General features: G+C 39.2%; 1 protein-coding gene across 13 annotated transcripts in view; it reads left to right on the top strand.

Moving 5' to 3' along the window:
- The window catches only part of LOC141110752 (uncharacterized), a 263647-nt gene that overhangs the window by 219024 nt on the left and 26585 nt on the right, over positions 1 to 18038 (top strand). For all 13 annotated transcript variants that reach the window (XM_073602320.1, XM_073602329.1, XM_073602321.1 and 10 more), the window contains 16 exons: positions 142 to 244; positions 608 to 660; positions 765 to 870; positions 1864 to 1959; positions 4971 to 5008; positions 5439 to 5465; positions 7888 to 7999; positions 8728 to 8826; positions 10053 to 10075; positions 10926 to 11031; positions 11970 to 11989; positions 14495 to 14521; positions 14996 to 15098; positions 15570 to 15622; positions 15721 to 15826; positions 16507 to 16602. In XM_073602320.1, the coding sequence (XP_073458421.1) occupies positions 142 to 244; positions 608 to 660; positions 765 to 870; positions 1864 to 1959; positions 4971 to 5008; positions 5439 to 5465; positions 7888 to 7999; positions 8728 to 8826; positions 10053 to 10075; positions 10926 to 11031; positions 11970 to 11989; positions 14495 to 14521; positions 14996 to 15098; positions 15570 to 15622; positions 15721 to 15826; positions 16507 to 16602 (1168 nt within the window). The remainder of the gene's footprint in view (positions 1 to 141; positions 245 to 607; positions 661 to 764; positions 871 to 1863; positions 1960 to 4970; positions 5009 to 5438; positions 5466 to 7887; positions 8000 to 8727; positions 8827 to 10052; positions 10076 to 10925; positions 11032 to 11969; positions 11990 to 14494; positions 14522 to 14995; positions 15099 to 15569; positions 15623 to 15720; positions 15827 to 16506; positions 16603 to 18038) is intronic.

The raw sequence follows: 18038 nt of genomic DNA on the forward strand, positions 1-18038 counted from the left end.
ATATCACATTATATTTATAACCTCTATGGTACCAAAACCCCTTTCCATCCTGAGATTAAAATGTTCTCCTATCTCTAAGATGTTGTGTATATTGACTGTCAAATGATAGTGGTCTGATTTTGTAAATCTTACTTCCTACAGCCTTGTGAAAGCAGCGGATGCCAACCAGCAGACTGTAAAGATGGCGAAAGAGTAGTAGAGGTGCCAAACACAGAGGATTCTTGCTGTCCCTCATACATTTGTAGTAAGTACATTGCTAGACGTACATTGCTCTTCAGCAGATTTAGCCTAAACTTACACCGTTCACACCCCCCCCCCCCCCCCATGTGTGAAGTGAAGGTGTGGATTTTTGTCAGTCATGGCACAGCTGGATAAAAGGGGGTAGGACATAGTGGAAAGATGGCCAGGTTTCCTGTCAATAGGACTTCAGTAGCTGAAACTTAAACAGCAGTGTGTATTTTATTTGTGCTGAGGAATCTAACTTCACAGATCTGTAGGATATTTTTGCAGCAGTCCTCATATGAAAGACACATTCCAGAACATTCATCTGGTGATATTAGTAGTAGTATAGCTTCCTGTTTACTGAAAAATGTATAATTTTCAACAGTACCTCCACCTCCACCACCAACTACTCCATCAGTGGTATCAACTACACCTGTTGTAAGTACCATTATGACTTAAGTAATATCTCATCTACTTATATTAGGAGAAATGATAACAATAATGTGTGCCAACCAACATTTTATTCTTTGTATCTTTTCCAGCCCATATGTCATGGTATCACATGCACTGTGCCTGTGTGCTTACGGAATGGAGAAAGAGCAGTCCAGGTTCCCACCTCTGACCCTTGCTGTCCAGCATATGAATGTCGTAAGTATAATTGTGGACTATTTTTATAGCAGATTAGAAAGAAACAAATGATTTAAAGTTTTTGAATTATTCAGATTTTAAAACACGTTTTTCTTATCTACTTTTAATATTTAAATATAAACTTTATATTTAAAATTCAAAGTCCAGTCCAGAATGCACTAATGATACTAGCGTCATGGAGCACTATGAGAAAGAGCAGAGCAGAAGGTGTTTGCCTTCAGATACCTTCTCTTTGATGCAAACTCAATAGTGACCTAATCTGATCAAATGCAGCCACTGTGCCCATCAAATGCAGCCTCACTGTGATGCCCCCACCCACTCGCTGTCTGACTGGCACTTGCCCCATCTTGGTGGCGGGTCAGGCAGTGGGTGACGGCGACGAGCTGTGGGACAGGCAGTGGAACAGGCGGTGGCTCCTGTGTCCTCTATGCTTCCCGTGCATCTCTTCTTACCTTCTGCTAAGCGTCCAATAGGATCGCCTGCAATTTAGTCAATCAGGTGACGGGTATTGGACCCCCGCTTCCTGATTGGCGGAGAGGCGGTTCAGTGTTAGAAAAGCAAATATTAATTACTTTTCTAACCTGTGTGGGCTCCGAGCGCAATGCTTTGTGCTCCGAGTCCACCTTTTTTAAAGCCTAAGGCTCTAATCAGGTGCTTCGAAAAAACATTCAGGCACCCCGGAGTCCGAAAAGAGGCCGGATGCTTGAATAGGGAGTGGCCACAGTGGCCATGGATAGATCCATGTTATGCATGAATCTATCCATGATACATATAGGGTGGTGACGTGATAGAATGGGCGGCACCCGTGCGCCCTTAATGGACAGGCTGCCCGTGTTCACCAGACTCATCAAGCAAAGGGAACATTCAGTTTGGCCATTTCAATGATGTATCCTTCTGTATGTAGTGAAGGTAAATCTCCATGACTTATTTTGCCTACACACTCCAAAAAGGTTGTCTGATAAAATTGGAATAAATATGTTTTTTGTTTTACAGAGTGTGATCCATGCCCAGCAGCTCCCTATTGTGGTGACATGCAGCCAATTGTGAACTTCAACCTGGATACCGAGTGTTGTCCAATATATGAATGTCGTAAGTAATTATACACGTTTTCCATACTTAAAGTGGTAATAAATGCTCTTCATTTATTTTTACCCACAGGTAAGCTTATAATAAAGCTTACCTGTAGGTAAAATGAATATCTCCTCAATGTGCACAATTTAGGAGATATCCTAGTGAGCAGCAGCTGGTGATGTCACCAGTGCATGCGCAGGAGTGACGTCATCGCTGCTCAGCCACTCAAGCTGTGGCAGCCCGTGAACCCGGAAGGAAGACTGGGCAAAAATGGAATCCTCTGCAGTGCTGACAATGCGTTGCTGGAGGACTTAGTTTCAAGGTAATATATGTAGATATTCACAAGCACAAGGATCATGAATTTCGTCCAAACGTTTTTTTATTCAAGAAAGATCACAAAGCAGTGTAGTGCAACGTTTCAGAGCCACGTAGGACGCCTTTGTCAGGAATGTGACTGTAGTTTCACGGTAAGTCTCTCATAATGTGCTAGTATGCGGTGCATACTAGCACATTATGATATTATCTTGCAGCAAGAAACATGGGTTTACTACCACTTTAAAGAAGACCTCAAGGAAAGGCCATTTGCATCTAGACTGGTTTTCATACATCAGCCATTTACATACACGCAAATATCTGTCAACAGAAAAAGACTGATGATAGAAATGCCATAGTTTACAATTATCCAGTCCTTTCCTTCCCATTATTTTGGTTTTGAGACATGCTATTAGTCTGCTACTGACACTTAATAATTGTGATTGGAGGGTTTCTTATAAGAATGTATTTGAATATTCATGAGTTGGGTTGGTCTCAGCGGATAGATATGTAGCGCTGGTAGATTTTTAATCTACTGCTGATAGGTAAATCTTGTGGGTTACTTGTTAGGTGAAGTTAGATTTGCCTCTGTTCCAGCTTGGCTGAGTAGCGTGTAGTTCCACACTGCGCCGGTGGGTGTCGTTGTCACATGGGTCGGTGTTGGAAAGGCAACGTGTTGAAGCGGATGAGTGCTCCTCTGTCCCAGAGACAACTCGGTGGAGGTGGTCCTCCGAATTGCATTCTGGGAGAGGGTATTTATGGGACAGACGCCATGTTTAGGGTTCGTTCTCAGCCACCTGCTGGCCCTCCTGGCCGACAGGTATGCGTTAAGAGTACCACCTCGTGGTCCTCCGTTCCGGAGGCCCACGTCGCTGTGGCGTGTGGGTGGGCCCAGAAGCCTGTCTGGGGCCTACCACAGCAGCAGAGGAACGGTCCTGAGCTGTCTATCCTGAGTGAAGAAGCTGGACAACCGAGATCCCAGGGGAGGACCCGTCATGGAAGGATCATGCAGAGTGCTGGTCTGGAGAGGGGCCTGGTGACTCGGTTGGAGGACGTATCCTGAAGTAATCTTACTGCATAGTACTGGCTTAAAGGTTCAAGTACTGTGTCTGACATTCATCGCAAACCAATACATCCTGTGGTAGAGGATTGTACGGGTTTTGTTCCAAACAAGTCTTTGGCAGAGACTTTTGTTCGTGCTGTGTACTGGCTGCTCGGCAAGTGAGAGAGGCCTATCCAGGCGGGCAAAGATTGAATTCCACAAGGGGAGTGCATTCAATTACAAGTGTTCAATTCCAAAGAATGTTCTAAAGAATACTAAGGAAAGGTGTTTGAGCTTCCCTGCAACTTTCCTTCTACCTCTTTCCTGCTACTTCCTTCATTTGAGCTTCCCTGCAACTTTCCTTCTACCTCTTTCCTGCTACTTCCTTCAATACTTGTTCATTAAAGCATTGGAAAATATACTCAAGTACTTGGTGCCTACATCGTCCAGAGGTAGACTCAATGGGACCCTAGACCCGGTGCCGGTGAAACAGAGGTATCGAGAGTGAAGGTAACAGCCCGCTTTAAACCAGCAGCTCCACCGAGAGTTAGTGCTACAGATAAATCATAATTTTAGATCTGACATTGCAGGTTTTATTTGCTAAAGGGATAGTGAGTATGCATTTGATTAAGGTAAATCCATGCTTATTTTGAGTAACTTATCACGTACAAAGGAAGTTTTTTAAAAAAAAATTTGCTGGATCATTGAGGTGAACACAGTTTCACCTTTTTAACAAAACTAAGTGAACATTCACTTTGCAAAGCAAACATTCTTTATTCCTTTAGATCTTCGCCTCCATTAAAGTGGTTTTAAAGGCAGAACGTTTTTTTTTTACCTTATCAAATTCTCTGCATTAAGGTAAACCTTCTGCATGCAGTCCCCCTCCCCCTTATACTTACCTGAGCCTGATCTCTTGATCCAGCATTGTGCGCAAGATCTCTCAGCTCTCTGTAACCTCATTGATTTAAAGACAACAGTGGAAGTCATTGGCTCCTGCTACTGTCAATCCAAGCCAGTGATGAGGGTATGGGGGCAGGGCCAAACCTTGCTCTTTGTGGATGAGGGGAGGAGCCAGGAGCGGTACCCAAGAAGAGGAGGATCAGGGCTGTTCTGTGCAAAAGCATTACACAGAGCAGGTAAGTATGAAATGTTTGTATTTTAATTTAATCTTAATTTAAAAAATTGAGCATTTACATCACTTTAAAATCTGCCAAAGAGAACCCTGAATTTAAACTCATTCTTCATCATGGTAAAAATATCTTACAATAACATTGCTAATAAGAAAAGCTTGATTTGCATCCAAGCTTACCATATGATGCCTCCTTTGACAACTACAGAAAATCAACAAAGTTTTTGGTGGATAAATACATTCATTGGTTTTTCTAGCACCTATAGTAATCAGACATATATACAGCAAAAGACAAAAGGATTTTTTAGGAACTTTTCTGGGAAGCTCTGGACCAGAAAATGATAAAGTACAAACCTCCCTACACTGCTGGGTATCAATGTGATTTAGTTTGGGAGGTAACAGTTTTCTGTTAGCTGCTCTCATAATGCAGGGAAAATGCAAATTAATTATGTACTGTAGTTTGAGCATGTCTGCACCCGAAAATAGTGTGGTGCTGTGATTCCGTAAAAATATCTAGAGCTAATATTTTGTCTCTTTACATTTTAGCAATACCAACAACACCACAGCCACCTCCACCCGAGACTGTAAGTCATTACTCAATATTCTATCAATATGAAGCATCAGTTTTAATTTGCTATTTAAATTTTTGTACTTTATATCATTCCGATGTATATTATTGTTGTTAATGCTTTTGTTATCATTTTTATTATTATAATATCACCCAAATGATATTTCATTATATTCTCTAAATATGCTTGCTTACCGTCTACATTTTTGGATGGCTAAAATATTGTGACAAGAAAAGATATGATAATCAATACTATAAACAGAGCATGCACATTTGACTGGAAGCTACCAATATAGAATTAAAAATCATGCACAATAATATGATCCTTTAAAATTGGATTCTAATTTGATACAAAATGTGTCTGTTGTCACAACACTGACAAAATATGACTGCATTTTAACATAATTTTAGCTTTACCTGACATTTTTCATTGTGTTTATCCATAGACCACACCCACTCCACCTCCACCTCCCGTAAGTTATGCGAGTTGCTATCTTTATAATGTATATATACCTTTTTAATGTGCTAAGGAAGCAGTGTGGACTCCAGAACTCAGGTAAAGTCAAGAATATACACTGAGAGAAATACATAGGCTGGCATTGATGAACTTTCCTTCAGAAAGTGCTATTTGCCTGTTATCCCTGTTTATCCCATGGAGCTTTACCCAGTCACTGGCACAACTTCTTACTTTGTGCTTTGTTTGATGCATTCAGGTTCCAGTGACTTAGAAACTATTTGATAGGTCAGCAATAACAGCCTATACACTATATGTAGAAGATGTGCCCCCCAAAAAAGGCAAGCAAAGGCAAAGAACCTTCAAGTGAAACTATAAGCAAAACTTTTGTTTTTATTTTGTATAAAGTAAAGGGGGGTTTTAACCGATGTCAGTTTTTTTTTTTCAGCTTTGTCCCCTTGGGGAGATATACATAGCCATCCCTGCAAATGAAAGAAACTCTCTGGGGACCCCAGGTCCTTGGGACTAGTATGCCCATTGGATGATTTCCCCTCTATTACTTTTACTCTATCACTATGAACAGCCAACAGTTTGGGATTTTCTTTTACTTTCTCTTTTAATGATAATGGTAAACAGGACCAATATAGAGGGTGAATCTCCCTAAAGGGTTACAGACAGCAATAAAAAATGACAGGTGTCCACTCTGTCCCAAACTATAGGAAATAGTTTGCCTTTAGGCATACTGTAAAGTGATTCTAAGCCTTTTTTAGAAAATAAATAAATAAATAAACATATTATATTTACTTGCTCCATGCAATGGATTTAAACAGAGCAGCCCCAATCCTCCTTTTGTGGTGTCCCATGCCAGCCCTCCTGGATTCTCGACTTCAGCGAGTGCCCCCATAGCACGCCACTTGCTATGGGGACACTCATGCAGGATTGATCAAGAGTCGCACTGCCTGTGTCCATACACACAGAATGCGTGACCCAGCCCCACACCCAGCTCCCTAATTACAGGATTTGATTGACAGCATCAGGAGCCAATGTCACCCACTGCTGTCTCTCTGTCCTGTGGGATAAGAGAACGCGGAGAGAGAGATGCTGTTCTCGGGCACAACACTAGATGGAGATCAGGCTCAGGTAGGTATTTATGGGGGCCAAAGGGGATCTTGTTCACAGAAGGCTTTTAACCTTAAAGTGGTTTTACACCCTTACATTTACCATTGAAGTGACTGGTCTCAGGTGAAACAAAGACATAAAACAAATCCTCCTATATACTTTGTACCAGTTTATCTGCAGTCTTCTTTTCTCTACATCTGTTCAAAGTGCAGAACTTATAAAGCTTGGCTGAGCTGTTAGACAACAGGGGGTGGAGAGCTGAAATCATACTCTGGAGAGCTCAGTGAGAAGAGGTCTGAGAGCTGACAGGAGGGAAGGGACACAGCCCCCTTCACACAGCGTATAGCAAAGAGGCTGTAAATCAGCTGGAGCTCCATTGCCCTGTCAGATTTTTTTTTCTCTTGGTATCAAGAAAACTTGTCAGATGTGAATCGTGCTGATAGCAGGGGAATGAAGCAGCAGACGGAAATTTCACTTAGCACTCCTAATTGAGACAATAACACATTATAGATCAGTGATTCTCAACCAGGGTTCCGTGGAACCCTAGGGTTCCTCCAGAGGTTGCTAGGAGTTCCTTCAGCATTGGGCAATTTATGCCTCTCAGATAAGTTCCCACTGACACCATTGATCTTTTTAGCTATCTGTAAGGAGGTAATTCTTCCCAATGACCACAAGTGTAAGGACCATTCCTCTCACTGACCATCACACTAATGTTACATGAGTTGTAGAGTTCTAATTTTTTGCAGGGGTTCCTCGAGACCGAAGAACTTTTTCAAGGGTTTTTCCTCTGTGTTGAAAAGGTTGAGAAAGGCTGTTATAGATAGATATGATTAGTTCATAATTAATTTCTGAGGTTTACAACCACTTTAATGCAGAGAATGCATTAAGGTTAAAAAAAAAAAACTTAAATCTGTAGAACCACTTTAATGCATTTATGCTTCCTGTAGCTATTCTCACTACTGACTTAAAGACAGTGTGGAGGCTGCCATTTGATAAAGCAGCGGGGCCTTGCCTACTCATGTCAGAGCTGTCCCACAGATGCATGGTGATCTGATAACTGTGGGGCAATGATCAATAAGCAGCATGAGAGGTGTAGGTGTTATTTTCCAATTTCAGTGTATGGCCGAGTGTCTTTTTAAACTTCCTCTCACTGAAAAGATGAAAATGACTCCTCTTTTTTAAAGCAAATGAAACTAGGTTAAAGAAAATAATACTTTTGGTTGGACTACCCTTTCAGTTACTACTAACACTTTTTCCTATATTTGATAATTTTACACATATGTGCAGGCACTTACACATAATTGCATTTTTGTTTCCAAAAGCCGCCATGCTTGGATGTGCTCTGTCTTCCCGTGTCTTGTAAGAAGATGGGTGCAGTCCCAGTGGTAGTTGAACCAACTTCTGCCACTCGCTGCTGTCCAGTTATTGAATGCCGTAAGTCAACTTGTACAAAGTAATTTTTAGTTAGATAATACCATAAGAAGTAAAAAAAAAAAAATTAAAATTTTCAATTTATGCACAGTTTTTATTTTACTCTAAAGCATGGCAGAACCTCCTTAAAACAGAAGATTATTTGATTTTATTGCAACCCCCCCCCCCCCCCAAAAAAAACAAATGTTTTCCATTTTTGGGTAGTAAGTAAAGCCATAACGATTATTCTTTATGCAGCAAGGCCAACTGTGCAGAATTAATCCAAACTGCCTATCTCCATTTCAGGCTAGGTGTCCAGCATCAAAGTGGTGTATGAGAGCCCTTGTCTGCATAACATGACTGACTGTACTTTACCTTTAATTTTGAAAATACAATTTCTTGTTCATTGAATAGTTAATAACTGTTTAAGGTGTTGTTTATTCTTTATTCTTTATGTTTATTGTTTATTCTTTATGTACAGAATGCCAATAGAACTGTAATATATATATATGTAAAGCAGCTTTCTTAAAACAGAAGGTTTTTTGCTTTTATCGCAAATCCCTCCACCCCCCCCCCCAAAAAAAAAGTGTGTAGTCCTATTTTAAGGCTAGGAAGTGGAGCCATACCAATTATTCTTTTTGCAGCATGGCCAACATGTCTGGCTGTACTTTACCTTTAATTCTGAAAATACAATTTCTAGTTCATCGAATTCTTGCTTACTGTTTAAGGTGTTGTTTATTCTTTACATGCAGAATGTCAAAAGAAATGCAATATTCCCACATGCGATGATAACAGGCCACCACTGCTGCTTGGAGACCCTGAAAAAGAGTGCTGTCCCGAGCATCAATGTCGTAAGTGTCTTTATAGCAGAAAAGTGAGGGAACTTTGCAGCAGACCTTGTCTAAATGATAAACTGTCTTTGCTAGCATTAGAAACCATTCAGAATACAGCTTTATTTTTTTCCAATGCAAATTCTAAATTGATAATTATTCTAAGCTGAAAAATATTAGTTTGACCTTATATGAGTACCAGTTTGTCACAGTCTAATAAACTTGGAAGTGTCGAGGCCTGTCCTAGCCAGTAAAGCATGTAATGCCTGTACTGCTGCAATAAGGGAGAATAAAAAGAGCGGGTCCCAGCTGCCCGCCAAAGCTATGGATTATGTAGCAGTCACTTCTGCTGCCTCTGCTGCTACACCATTGCCACTGATATTAAAAAGAGATGATCATGGCATTAAGGTGGTAGTAAACCCACTTTTTCATCTTTTGTAGGTACTGTGAATATCTCCTAAGCTTGCACTGTTTAGGAGATATTCAGAGTGCATGCAGCTGGTGAGGTCAGGTGCATGCACTCTAAAGGTCCTGAGTACTGTGTCCTGCCAGACCTTCAGAGCCCATGCGGTAAATGGCAGCTCCCGCACGCGATGCATTCCCCTGCAGGGAATTTTTTTTTTTTGTTCTTTAAATGTGGTTTACTACCACTTTATGTCAGTTGAAAAACATCAGGTAACTGGATTAATAATACTGTTTTTATTCTGTCAGTTCATTATTAGTTACTGATTTTGGGATGGGGGTTGTTCTTTGGCATCTTTGTCTCAGAATGCTGGCAGATTGAATGAAATGCTTACTGTATTAAAACTTCTTCTGCTCCAGCAGTGATATCTCTGCATTTCCAGTGGCTCCCACTTGCTCTGGGTATAATTTAACATTTAAAAAAAGAAGCAGGCAGAGTGGAACTCTGTGTCAGGTGCATAGCCAGAAGGTCCAGAGGGAAGATCTTTTGTCTTGATTGCCATACGTCTAAACAAGCATGTTTAGGACTGTGAACGTTTTTTTCTGAAAGATCTTCTGTCAGAAAGCTCATGCCTGCCCATCTGACCTCCCTCAGAAATATGCTGTGACCTTAATTCAATAAGAGAACGCAAAGCAGAGAAACCCCCACAACAACAAATCAGACATTAGCTTCCTTAATCCAGATTACTGAAACTGAATTGTGATTGGTTATTGTGCTACTTTACAATTTGCTTTATCATATTTTCTAATGCTGATTTGTGTATTTTTTTTTAAATCTTTTTCAGCACCTCCACCAACTCCACCTCCTGTAAGTTTTCACCTGTCACAAAACTTCATAGTTAAGTCTGCCCAAAATTCATACTTCAGTTTTGGATGGGTATCAGTCCTTGTTTTCAGGGTGTCCACCACTGGAAAGATATTCCCACCATAGTTTCTGGCACAACCTATCCATATATTTTAATATGGGTGTCATACTAACTTTAATATATTATTCCTAACACTATAGAAAATATATGAATAATGAGCACCCATCAATGTGATCATGATTCTCTTGTAATGGGCTAAGCAGTGAGGTGAGTTCAGGAACTTGGGAGAGAATATCTGATCACCAAAACACCAAGAAAAAAAGGAAAAAAAGAAATTTCTCAAAATGTTTAATCTATTACTACAATATAATTTTTGGGTGGACTGCTCATTTAATCTATGTCTTTTGGTGTGTGTGTGTGTGTGTGTGTGTGTGTGTGTGTGGGGGGGGTTCTAATTCACATTGTAATTACCACTGAAATTTAGATATTACTTTGCCCAAAATGTGTTGAAATATTCACAAACTTTCTCAATGAATAAATTCTTGTGAATACGGGTGTGCTGTGAAGAGAACGCTTAGTATGTTTCCAACCATACAACTGGTACAAGATAATATTCCCAGCATGCACTTGATGCCCAATTAGTGATGTGCTTTCAGTGCCATATATTTTGTTATTATGTATTGTACAGAAATTAATTGTTAGAGGGCCTCCATGTTGCACTGCAGCTTTTATTAGCATTTCATCATAGGCCTACTTTGAAACAAGACTTTTCCTAAGCATGCCTAGATAATTGATACCCCATAATATGTTCTTATGAACAATTCTAATTATACAACTCTCTCTATGTTGTAGCCTCCATGTAGACACGTGACCTGTGCTCCTGAACCCACATGTAAAGAAAATGAGTATAAGATTCAAAGTTCAACTGATGACCCTTGCTGCAATGCATTCTTCTGCAGTAAGTGCTGACCTTCATTATCTTGTTTTGGTTGCATTCTTTATTTTCAAAGAAAAGCTTTGTAATACAAACCACATGTTACAACGAGTAGACAGAAATAACAAAGGAGAGTGCTAATAAAGTATTTGAAGATATATTTTAATTAGAAAGAAAATGAGAGGATATCAAGGAAAGCAAAAAGAATTCTGACATTTTTCTTCAGATCCATTGTTGATGCTTCACTGGTCCTTGGTAATCCAATATTGGTTTGCATCTACAGTATATCTGTTAGTCACATTCCCTAGCAAGTTCAAAGGGACATTGCAAGTTTATGGAAAGGGAAAATGCTGCACATATATATTTAAAGTACTATATTTTTCTGTGCTTATATAAGATCAAGGAAAACATATTTCATAGGAAGCAATCATAAGCAATCATAATTATTATTACAGTTTGGGGTCGTCATGGATAATTCCTCTCCAAAACAAAATGTTTTGAACATCTGTGGAATGATGGTTCATTACCGTATTTGCACATTTTGCAAGAGCTGTGTACAGTGACTATGCGCATGTGTTTGTTATAAATAGTGCTGTATGCGGCCAGTGTTAGTCCTTGGTTGTAAAATGAACTCTATCCAGGTGGTGATCTGCCATTTACCCTCTAGATGGGAAAATAAAAAAAAGTAGTTCATGTGTCTATCCCATAAGGTTTATTCAATAAGGCAAAGCGCTGCAAACTGTAACATCTGCATCTAGCCATCATTTGACCTTTAACATTTGTCTGATAGGTGGCTGTTGGTCACTGTGCTTTTCAATTTTTGAATTATCTTATTGAATAAACATGTTATGTTGTTTGGATGTTGATATTTAACTCATGTTTATAGTATGCTATACACAGTTGTAAATTGCTTGCTGGGTTATTCTAGCTGGTAATACCATATTTCTCTTTTTATTTTTCAGTTCCAATACCAACAACTCCAGTAAGTATAAAAAAGGTAGAATGTGTAAAATCTGATTGTAGTACTGTATAATATTATAGGACTATCAGGATGATTTTTTAAGTTTGGTTGAAGTTTACAAAATGCAGGTAGAGCTTTGAATGACAACTATAATTTGTATGTGGTCAAGCCCCACTGCATAACCACTGCAGACTTTCTGACTGGCTAGACTGTTTCCTTGAGTCTTATTTTATAGAACTGTACATTCATTTCAAACATACATATGCCAAATGCTGTTGGTGCCTGTATAAACCATTATTCATCTAGACTGTCATGGTCCTTCTGTCCTGCTTGATCCCAAAGCACCTGCCTAACCTGCTATGGCTAAAAGACGATTGGCTGCAACTGATGTGTATACTGTACACATCATCATTACTCATTTTAAAGTTGAACTCAAGGCAAGAAGATAAGCAAACAGATGAAATAAATATATGGGAGCTGTTTTACCTGCTAAAGGATTTGTATTTTTGTCCATGAAGTCCTGAGATTTTCACAGCTCAGCCGTGACTGACAGGGCAGGATATTTGAATTTTATATGCTGCAGTTCCATAACACTTTCAGCTCCTGTCTAACTCCAAGCCTCTGACACACACCTTCCAACTTTTTTGAGATGGGAATGAGGGACACCTATCAGCAAAAGCATGCAGGCATAGGACACACCCCCTGTCACGCCCCCTTAAAGGAGAATTGTACAAAAAAAAACAAGATTGGTTAGACCCACAAGTGCTTTTTACCACTACTATTCCTTTATATTGGCTTTTGAAATTTACAAATGCAGCAATTTAGAAATCAGATGAAAGGTTTAGTGCTGGAAAACACTTTTTGATAGATAAAAAGTGCATTTTAAAAACATCTATATAGATCAGACCAAAATGAGGGACAAATGAGGAGGAATGAGGGACAGAGGGACATTGCTCCAAATCAGGGACATTCCCTCAAAATCAGGGACAGTGTGGAGCTATGCTGACAGAACAGTGAAAGGAGAAGCAGCAGGCTTGTCATTTGTCATTTGGCTCCTTGCGCTGCTTCTGCTTCTCTCAGTCTGAACTTTGCTGTGCAGGGACTGCAACAGGTTGAATCCAAATCAGATCCAAGCTACTTACACTGTTTGAATATAAAAATGTACATTTACCAATGTATAAATTAATACAGAGCTGCATTAATGTGTATCTCAATCTGCAAGGAGTTCAGGTTTAAAGTAAACCTGTGCTGGAAAAATCCTTCACTGATATGTGCTTTTGTTTAGGTGATTTACCACCTATTATTTCTATAATAAATATAAATATATATATATATATATATATATATATATATATATATATATTATATATAATCATATACACACATATATATATATATATATATATATATATATATATATATATATATATAATAAATACATGTATTCTTTGTATTCTTGGATACAAACATTTGAAATAAAAAGTAAATATTTCCAAAAATACACTTTAAAAACTGTTGCAGTACATTGTTCATGTATTTTGTGCAACAACTACAACAGCCAGTAGATGGCAGTGTCTATAAGTTTGTAGCTGCATTTTTCTCTGATAAAAAAATCCTGCTTCCCGTCTGCAGTTAAAGTGTTACTAAACCAAAAACAGTAAAATCAGTCTGTATATGCAGTAAAACATGCTTGTTATAATCACTGTGGAACCTAAGGATTTACTTCTGCACATTGTGTATAAAGGCTGTTTGATCCTGTCTTCTCTTCTCCTCTTATTTTACTACCCCCAATCCATCTGCTGATAGAACATAGTCTTGGGGCACTCTGCACATGCTCGGTTTGTTGTGGGGGCACAGGGCCAATCAGCACTGTCCAGACAGAGGGTCAGGGGTCATGCAGCCTCATAGGACAGTCAGAGGAAAATTAAAACTCCTTCTACACATTTTAACCAGTGCCCGGCTGGACACTAATAGAAGTCACATGACTGCTATATATTGCTCATGAGAAAAGGTATTTAGCAGTTTACATTCACTGAAATAATTGTATTTGTATGTTTGTGTACAGTGGGAGACCAGATATAGTGAATGCAGGGTCCTAGCTTTAGTAACACTTTAAGCAGCAAAGCCTTTGTGGACTGTGCATTGTGTGTCTGTTCTGAAGGGCTATATATAGAATTTCTAACAAAAACCGTCACATAACTTTAAGCATCATATAGTTTCAGTGCATAGCAAAAACCAAAAGACACTTCAAGAGTGAATGTGATTGGCAAAAAATGTAATTCTCTGGTACTAGTAAATAGGCATGCCCTACCCCGCCCCCCCACCACAGTGCAATCTTGTGTGCCTAATCTACCTATACAGAGGCTGGAGTTTTTGGTTTGTATGGGTATGCGCTGGCATCTTAAGGTACCTACACCAATGCAATAGGTTTTTATTCATTTGCTTTTTGCAGCAAAGGTTTAACATTGCCATTGATAAAATATACTGTATATAAACATTCATTTATATATTTTTTGTTTTTTACAGCCTCCCTCCTCCACTCCGACTGAAACAGTAAGTTTATTTTTATGTCCTGACGACCAAATTGATAGGATAGCATATGAAATAATCAGTGTAAGATCAGTAGTATTCCACATTGAGATCTTAGTGTAAATGCGGGTTAGTGAGAGTAAGGCTTTAGGGTTTAGAAGGTTTAAGCACGGGTGTGCCTTTAACAAAACTAACAACTAGCCAACCATCTGTAGTCTTCTAAAACCTTCTGCCTCCCATGTTTACTGACCTCAATAGCACAGCTGTGACCTCTTCCAATGTTTAAAATCCCTTAATCTTCTGCATTATTGGCCATGCCTGTACAGAGAACCCTCATAGATTTGTACGGTACCTCTCATATCATACAGTATTTATAATCTCTGTGGTATCAAAACTTATTTCCAACCTGAGATTAAAATAATCTGCTATCTCTAAAATGTTCTGTATATTGACTGTCAAATGATAGTGGTCTGATTTTGTATCTCTCACTTCCTACAGCCTTGTGAAAGCAGCGGATGCCAACCAGCAGACTGTAAAGATGGAGAAAGAGTAGTAGAAGTGCCAAACACAGAGGATTCTTGCTGTCCCTCATACATTTGTAGTAAGTTCATTGCTAGAACATTTTTTTCAGGGATCGTAAAAATGATATATGTTTACAATGCAGGAAGTGGAAAAATTGCAGGCAATATTTGCATGCAAGAAAAAAATGTATTTATAATGTTAACAATGCAGTCATTTATATAACCCAAAAAATCTAATTTAGCCTAATCTTTGCTCACACTGTTTCCTCTCATGTGGGATGTGAAGGTGCGTTGTTTTGTACCAGTCATGACACAGCTGAATCAAAGGGGGTAGGATATAGTGGAAAGATGGTGGAGTTTCCTGTCAATAGGACTCCAGTACCTGAAAGTAAAACAGCACTGGACATTGCATTTCAGCTAAGGAATCTAATTGGGCATTAGGGCATTTTTGCAGCAGTGCTCACATGAGAGACAAATCCTAGAACATGCTTCTGGTAATAATAGTAGTAGTATAGTTTCCTGTTTAATGTAAAATGTATAATTTTCTACAGTACCTCCACCTCCACCACCAATTACTCCTCCAGTGATTCCAACTACACATGTTGTAAGTACCATTATGGCTTAAGTAATATTTCACCTATTTATATTAGGGGAAACAGTTATGTGTGCCAACCGACATTTTAATCTTTGTATCTTTTCCAGCCTATATGTCACGGTATCACATGCACTGTGCCTGTGTGCTTACGGAATGGAGAAAGATCAGTCCAGGTTCCCACCTCCGACCGTTGCTGTCCAGCATATGAATGTCGTAAGTGTGATTTATAGCAAATTAAAAGGAAACTGCAATGATTTAACATTTTTAGTTATTCAATTTTCAAAACAGGTTTTTTTTTAGTGTACTTTTTATATTTAAAAAAAGTCTTTATATTGAAATATCAGTGTGCAGTCCAGAATGTACCAATGACACTGATGAAGCAGAGCACTATGGGAAAGAGAAGAGCAGAAGGTGTTTGCCTTCAGACTCCTTCTTTATGATGTAAGCTAGAGAGAGAGCGGGGTAATTCACTCTTTTGGGTGGAATTGTACACTAAAGCTTCTCTGTAGTTTTGAAGCAAACTATACACTACAATAATGAAGAAAGCAAAAATAGTAATTTGATTGGTTTACTAAATAAATTAATAGAGCATTTTCACTTTACAAAGAGAATAATAACTTAGTTAATGAGGCAAGGTTCTGTTCACTTCAATAATTATTTCATGTGCAAGTAAAATGCAAATTCCTGAGTTTGAGAGGAAAATCAAAGCTAACATGTACTTCACCAGAATCATCATTCCGTTTGATTAATTAAATGATGTATCTTTTTGTATGTAATGAAGGTAAATCTCCAGGGCTTAATTTGACCTACACACTCCAAATGGTTGTCTGATAAAATTTGAATATATATATATATATATATATATATATATATATATATGTTTTTTTTTACAGAGTGTGATCCATGCCCACCAGCTCCCTATTGTGGTGATAAACAGCCAATTGTGAACTTCAACCTGGATACAGAGTGCTGTCCAATATATGAATGTCGTAAGTAATTATACACATGATTTCTACACTTAAAGAAGACCTTAAAGCAGTGTTCCACCCAAAAATGGGAACTTCCGCTTTAAGGGAAGGTGACCCCCTGACATGCCACATTTGGCATCTAATTTTTTTTGGGGGGGGAGCGGATACCCTCTTTTTAGAGAGTTCCAGTTCTCACTTCCTCCCAGCACACCGCGGCACCGGAAGGGAGATCACCTCTCCCCCTCCCTCTCGGCAATCATCTGGTACACGTCACAGGTCCCAGATGATTGCCCAGCCAGCCAAGGCCTGTGAAGCCACAGCTGGGTGCCCACAGTGACTATGCCGCAGAGAGGAGGGGGAGACGAGTGGGGCTTCGTTCCCCCACATTGCTGAACCCTGGGACAGGTAAGTGTCTGATTATTAAAAGTCAACAGCTGCAGTATTTGTAGCTGCTGACTTTTATTTTATTTTTTTTAAGTGGAACTCCGCTTTAAGGAAAGGGCATTTGCATTGAGAGAAAAAAAACAAGCACTGTTTATGAATCCTTATACATCAGCCATTTACATACATGCAAATATATGCAATACAGAACCACCAGAAAAATACTTCACCAAGGGATAATAGAAATGCCATCTTTTCCAGTGCTTTTTTTCCCAGGATTTTGGTAATTGTACACAGGTTTTCCACACATAAAGAAGACCTCAAGTCAAATGCATTTACACTGTCCCCTTAAGAAAAATAACACTGCAATATCAGAGAATAACAACTCTATTGTGTGAAAACAAGCACTGTTTATGGGTCCTGATACATCAGTCATTTATATACACAGTAATTAAAAATAAATATTAACCCCTCTGTGGCTACTGTTGGATATCTGTTGTTTTAAGTTTCAGGTCTAGGTCATGCAAATAATATAAGAAATATCAAATTTTTCCCTTCTATCCCATGCCATGTGACTTTGTACGCAAATATCTGGAATACAGTACAGAAAAAAGACTTTACTGAGGGATGATAGAAATGCCATAGTTTACATTTTTCCAGTCTTTTCTTTCCCAGGATTTTGGTATTGAGACATGCTATTAGTCTGGTACCCACACTTAATAATTGTGATTGGAGGGTTTCTCATGAGAATTTATTTGAATATTCATGAGTTGGGTTGGTCTCAGCAGATAGATAAATCATAATTTTAGAACTGACATTGCAGGTTTCATTTGCTAAGAGCCCATTCACACAGGGACGACTTGTCAGGCGACCTAGTTGCCTGACAAGTCGCCTCCCGTTCTGTGCTATGGAACCGTTCTAAGGGGAGCGACGCAAGTCGCTCCGACTTAGAAAAAGGTTCCTGTACGACTTCGGGGGCGACTTGGGGCGACTTGCATAGACTTTTATACAGAAGTCGTTTTGCAAGTCGCCCGGGCAGTCGTTTGCAGGTCGCCTCGCTGAGGCGACCTGCAAGT

The sequence above is a fragment of the Aquarana catesbeiana genome, linkage group LG10, assembly GCF_042186555.1.
Source record: "Aquarana catesbeiana isolate 2022-GZ linkage group LG10, ASM4218655v1, whole genome shotgun sequence".
Lineage (NCBI taxonomy): Eukaryota > Metazoa > Chordata > Amphibia > Anura > Ranidae > Aquarana > Aquarana catesbeiana.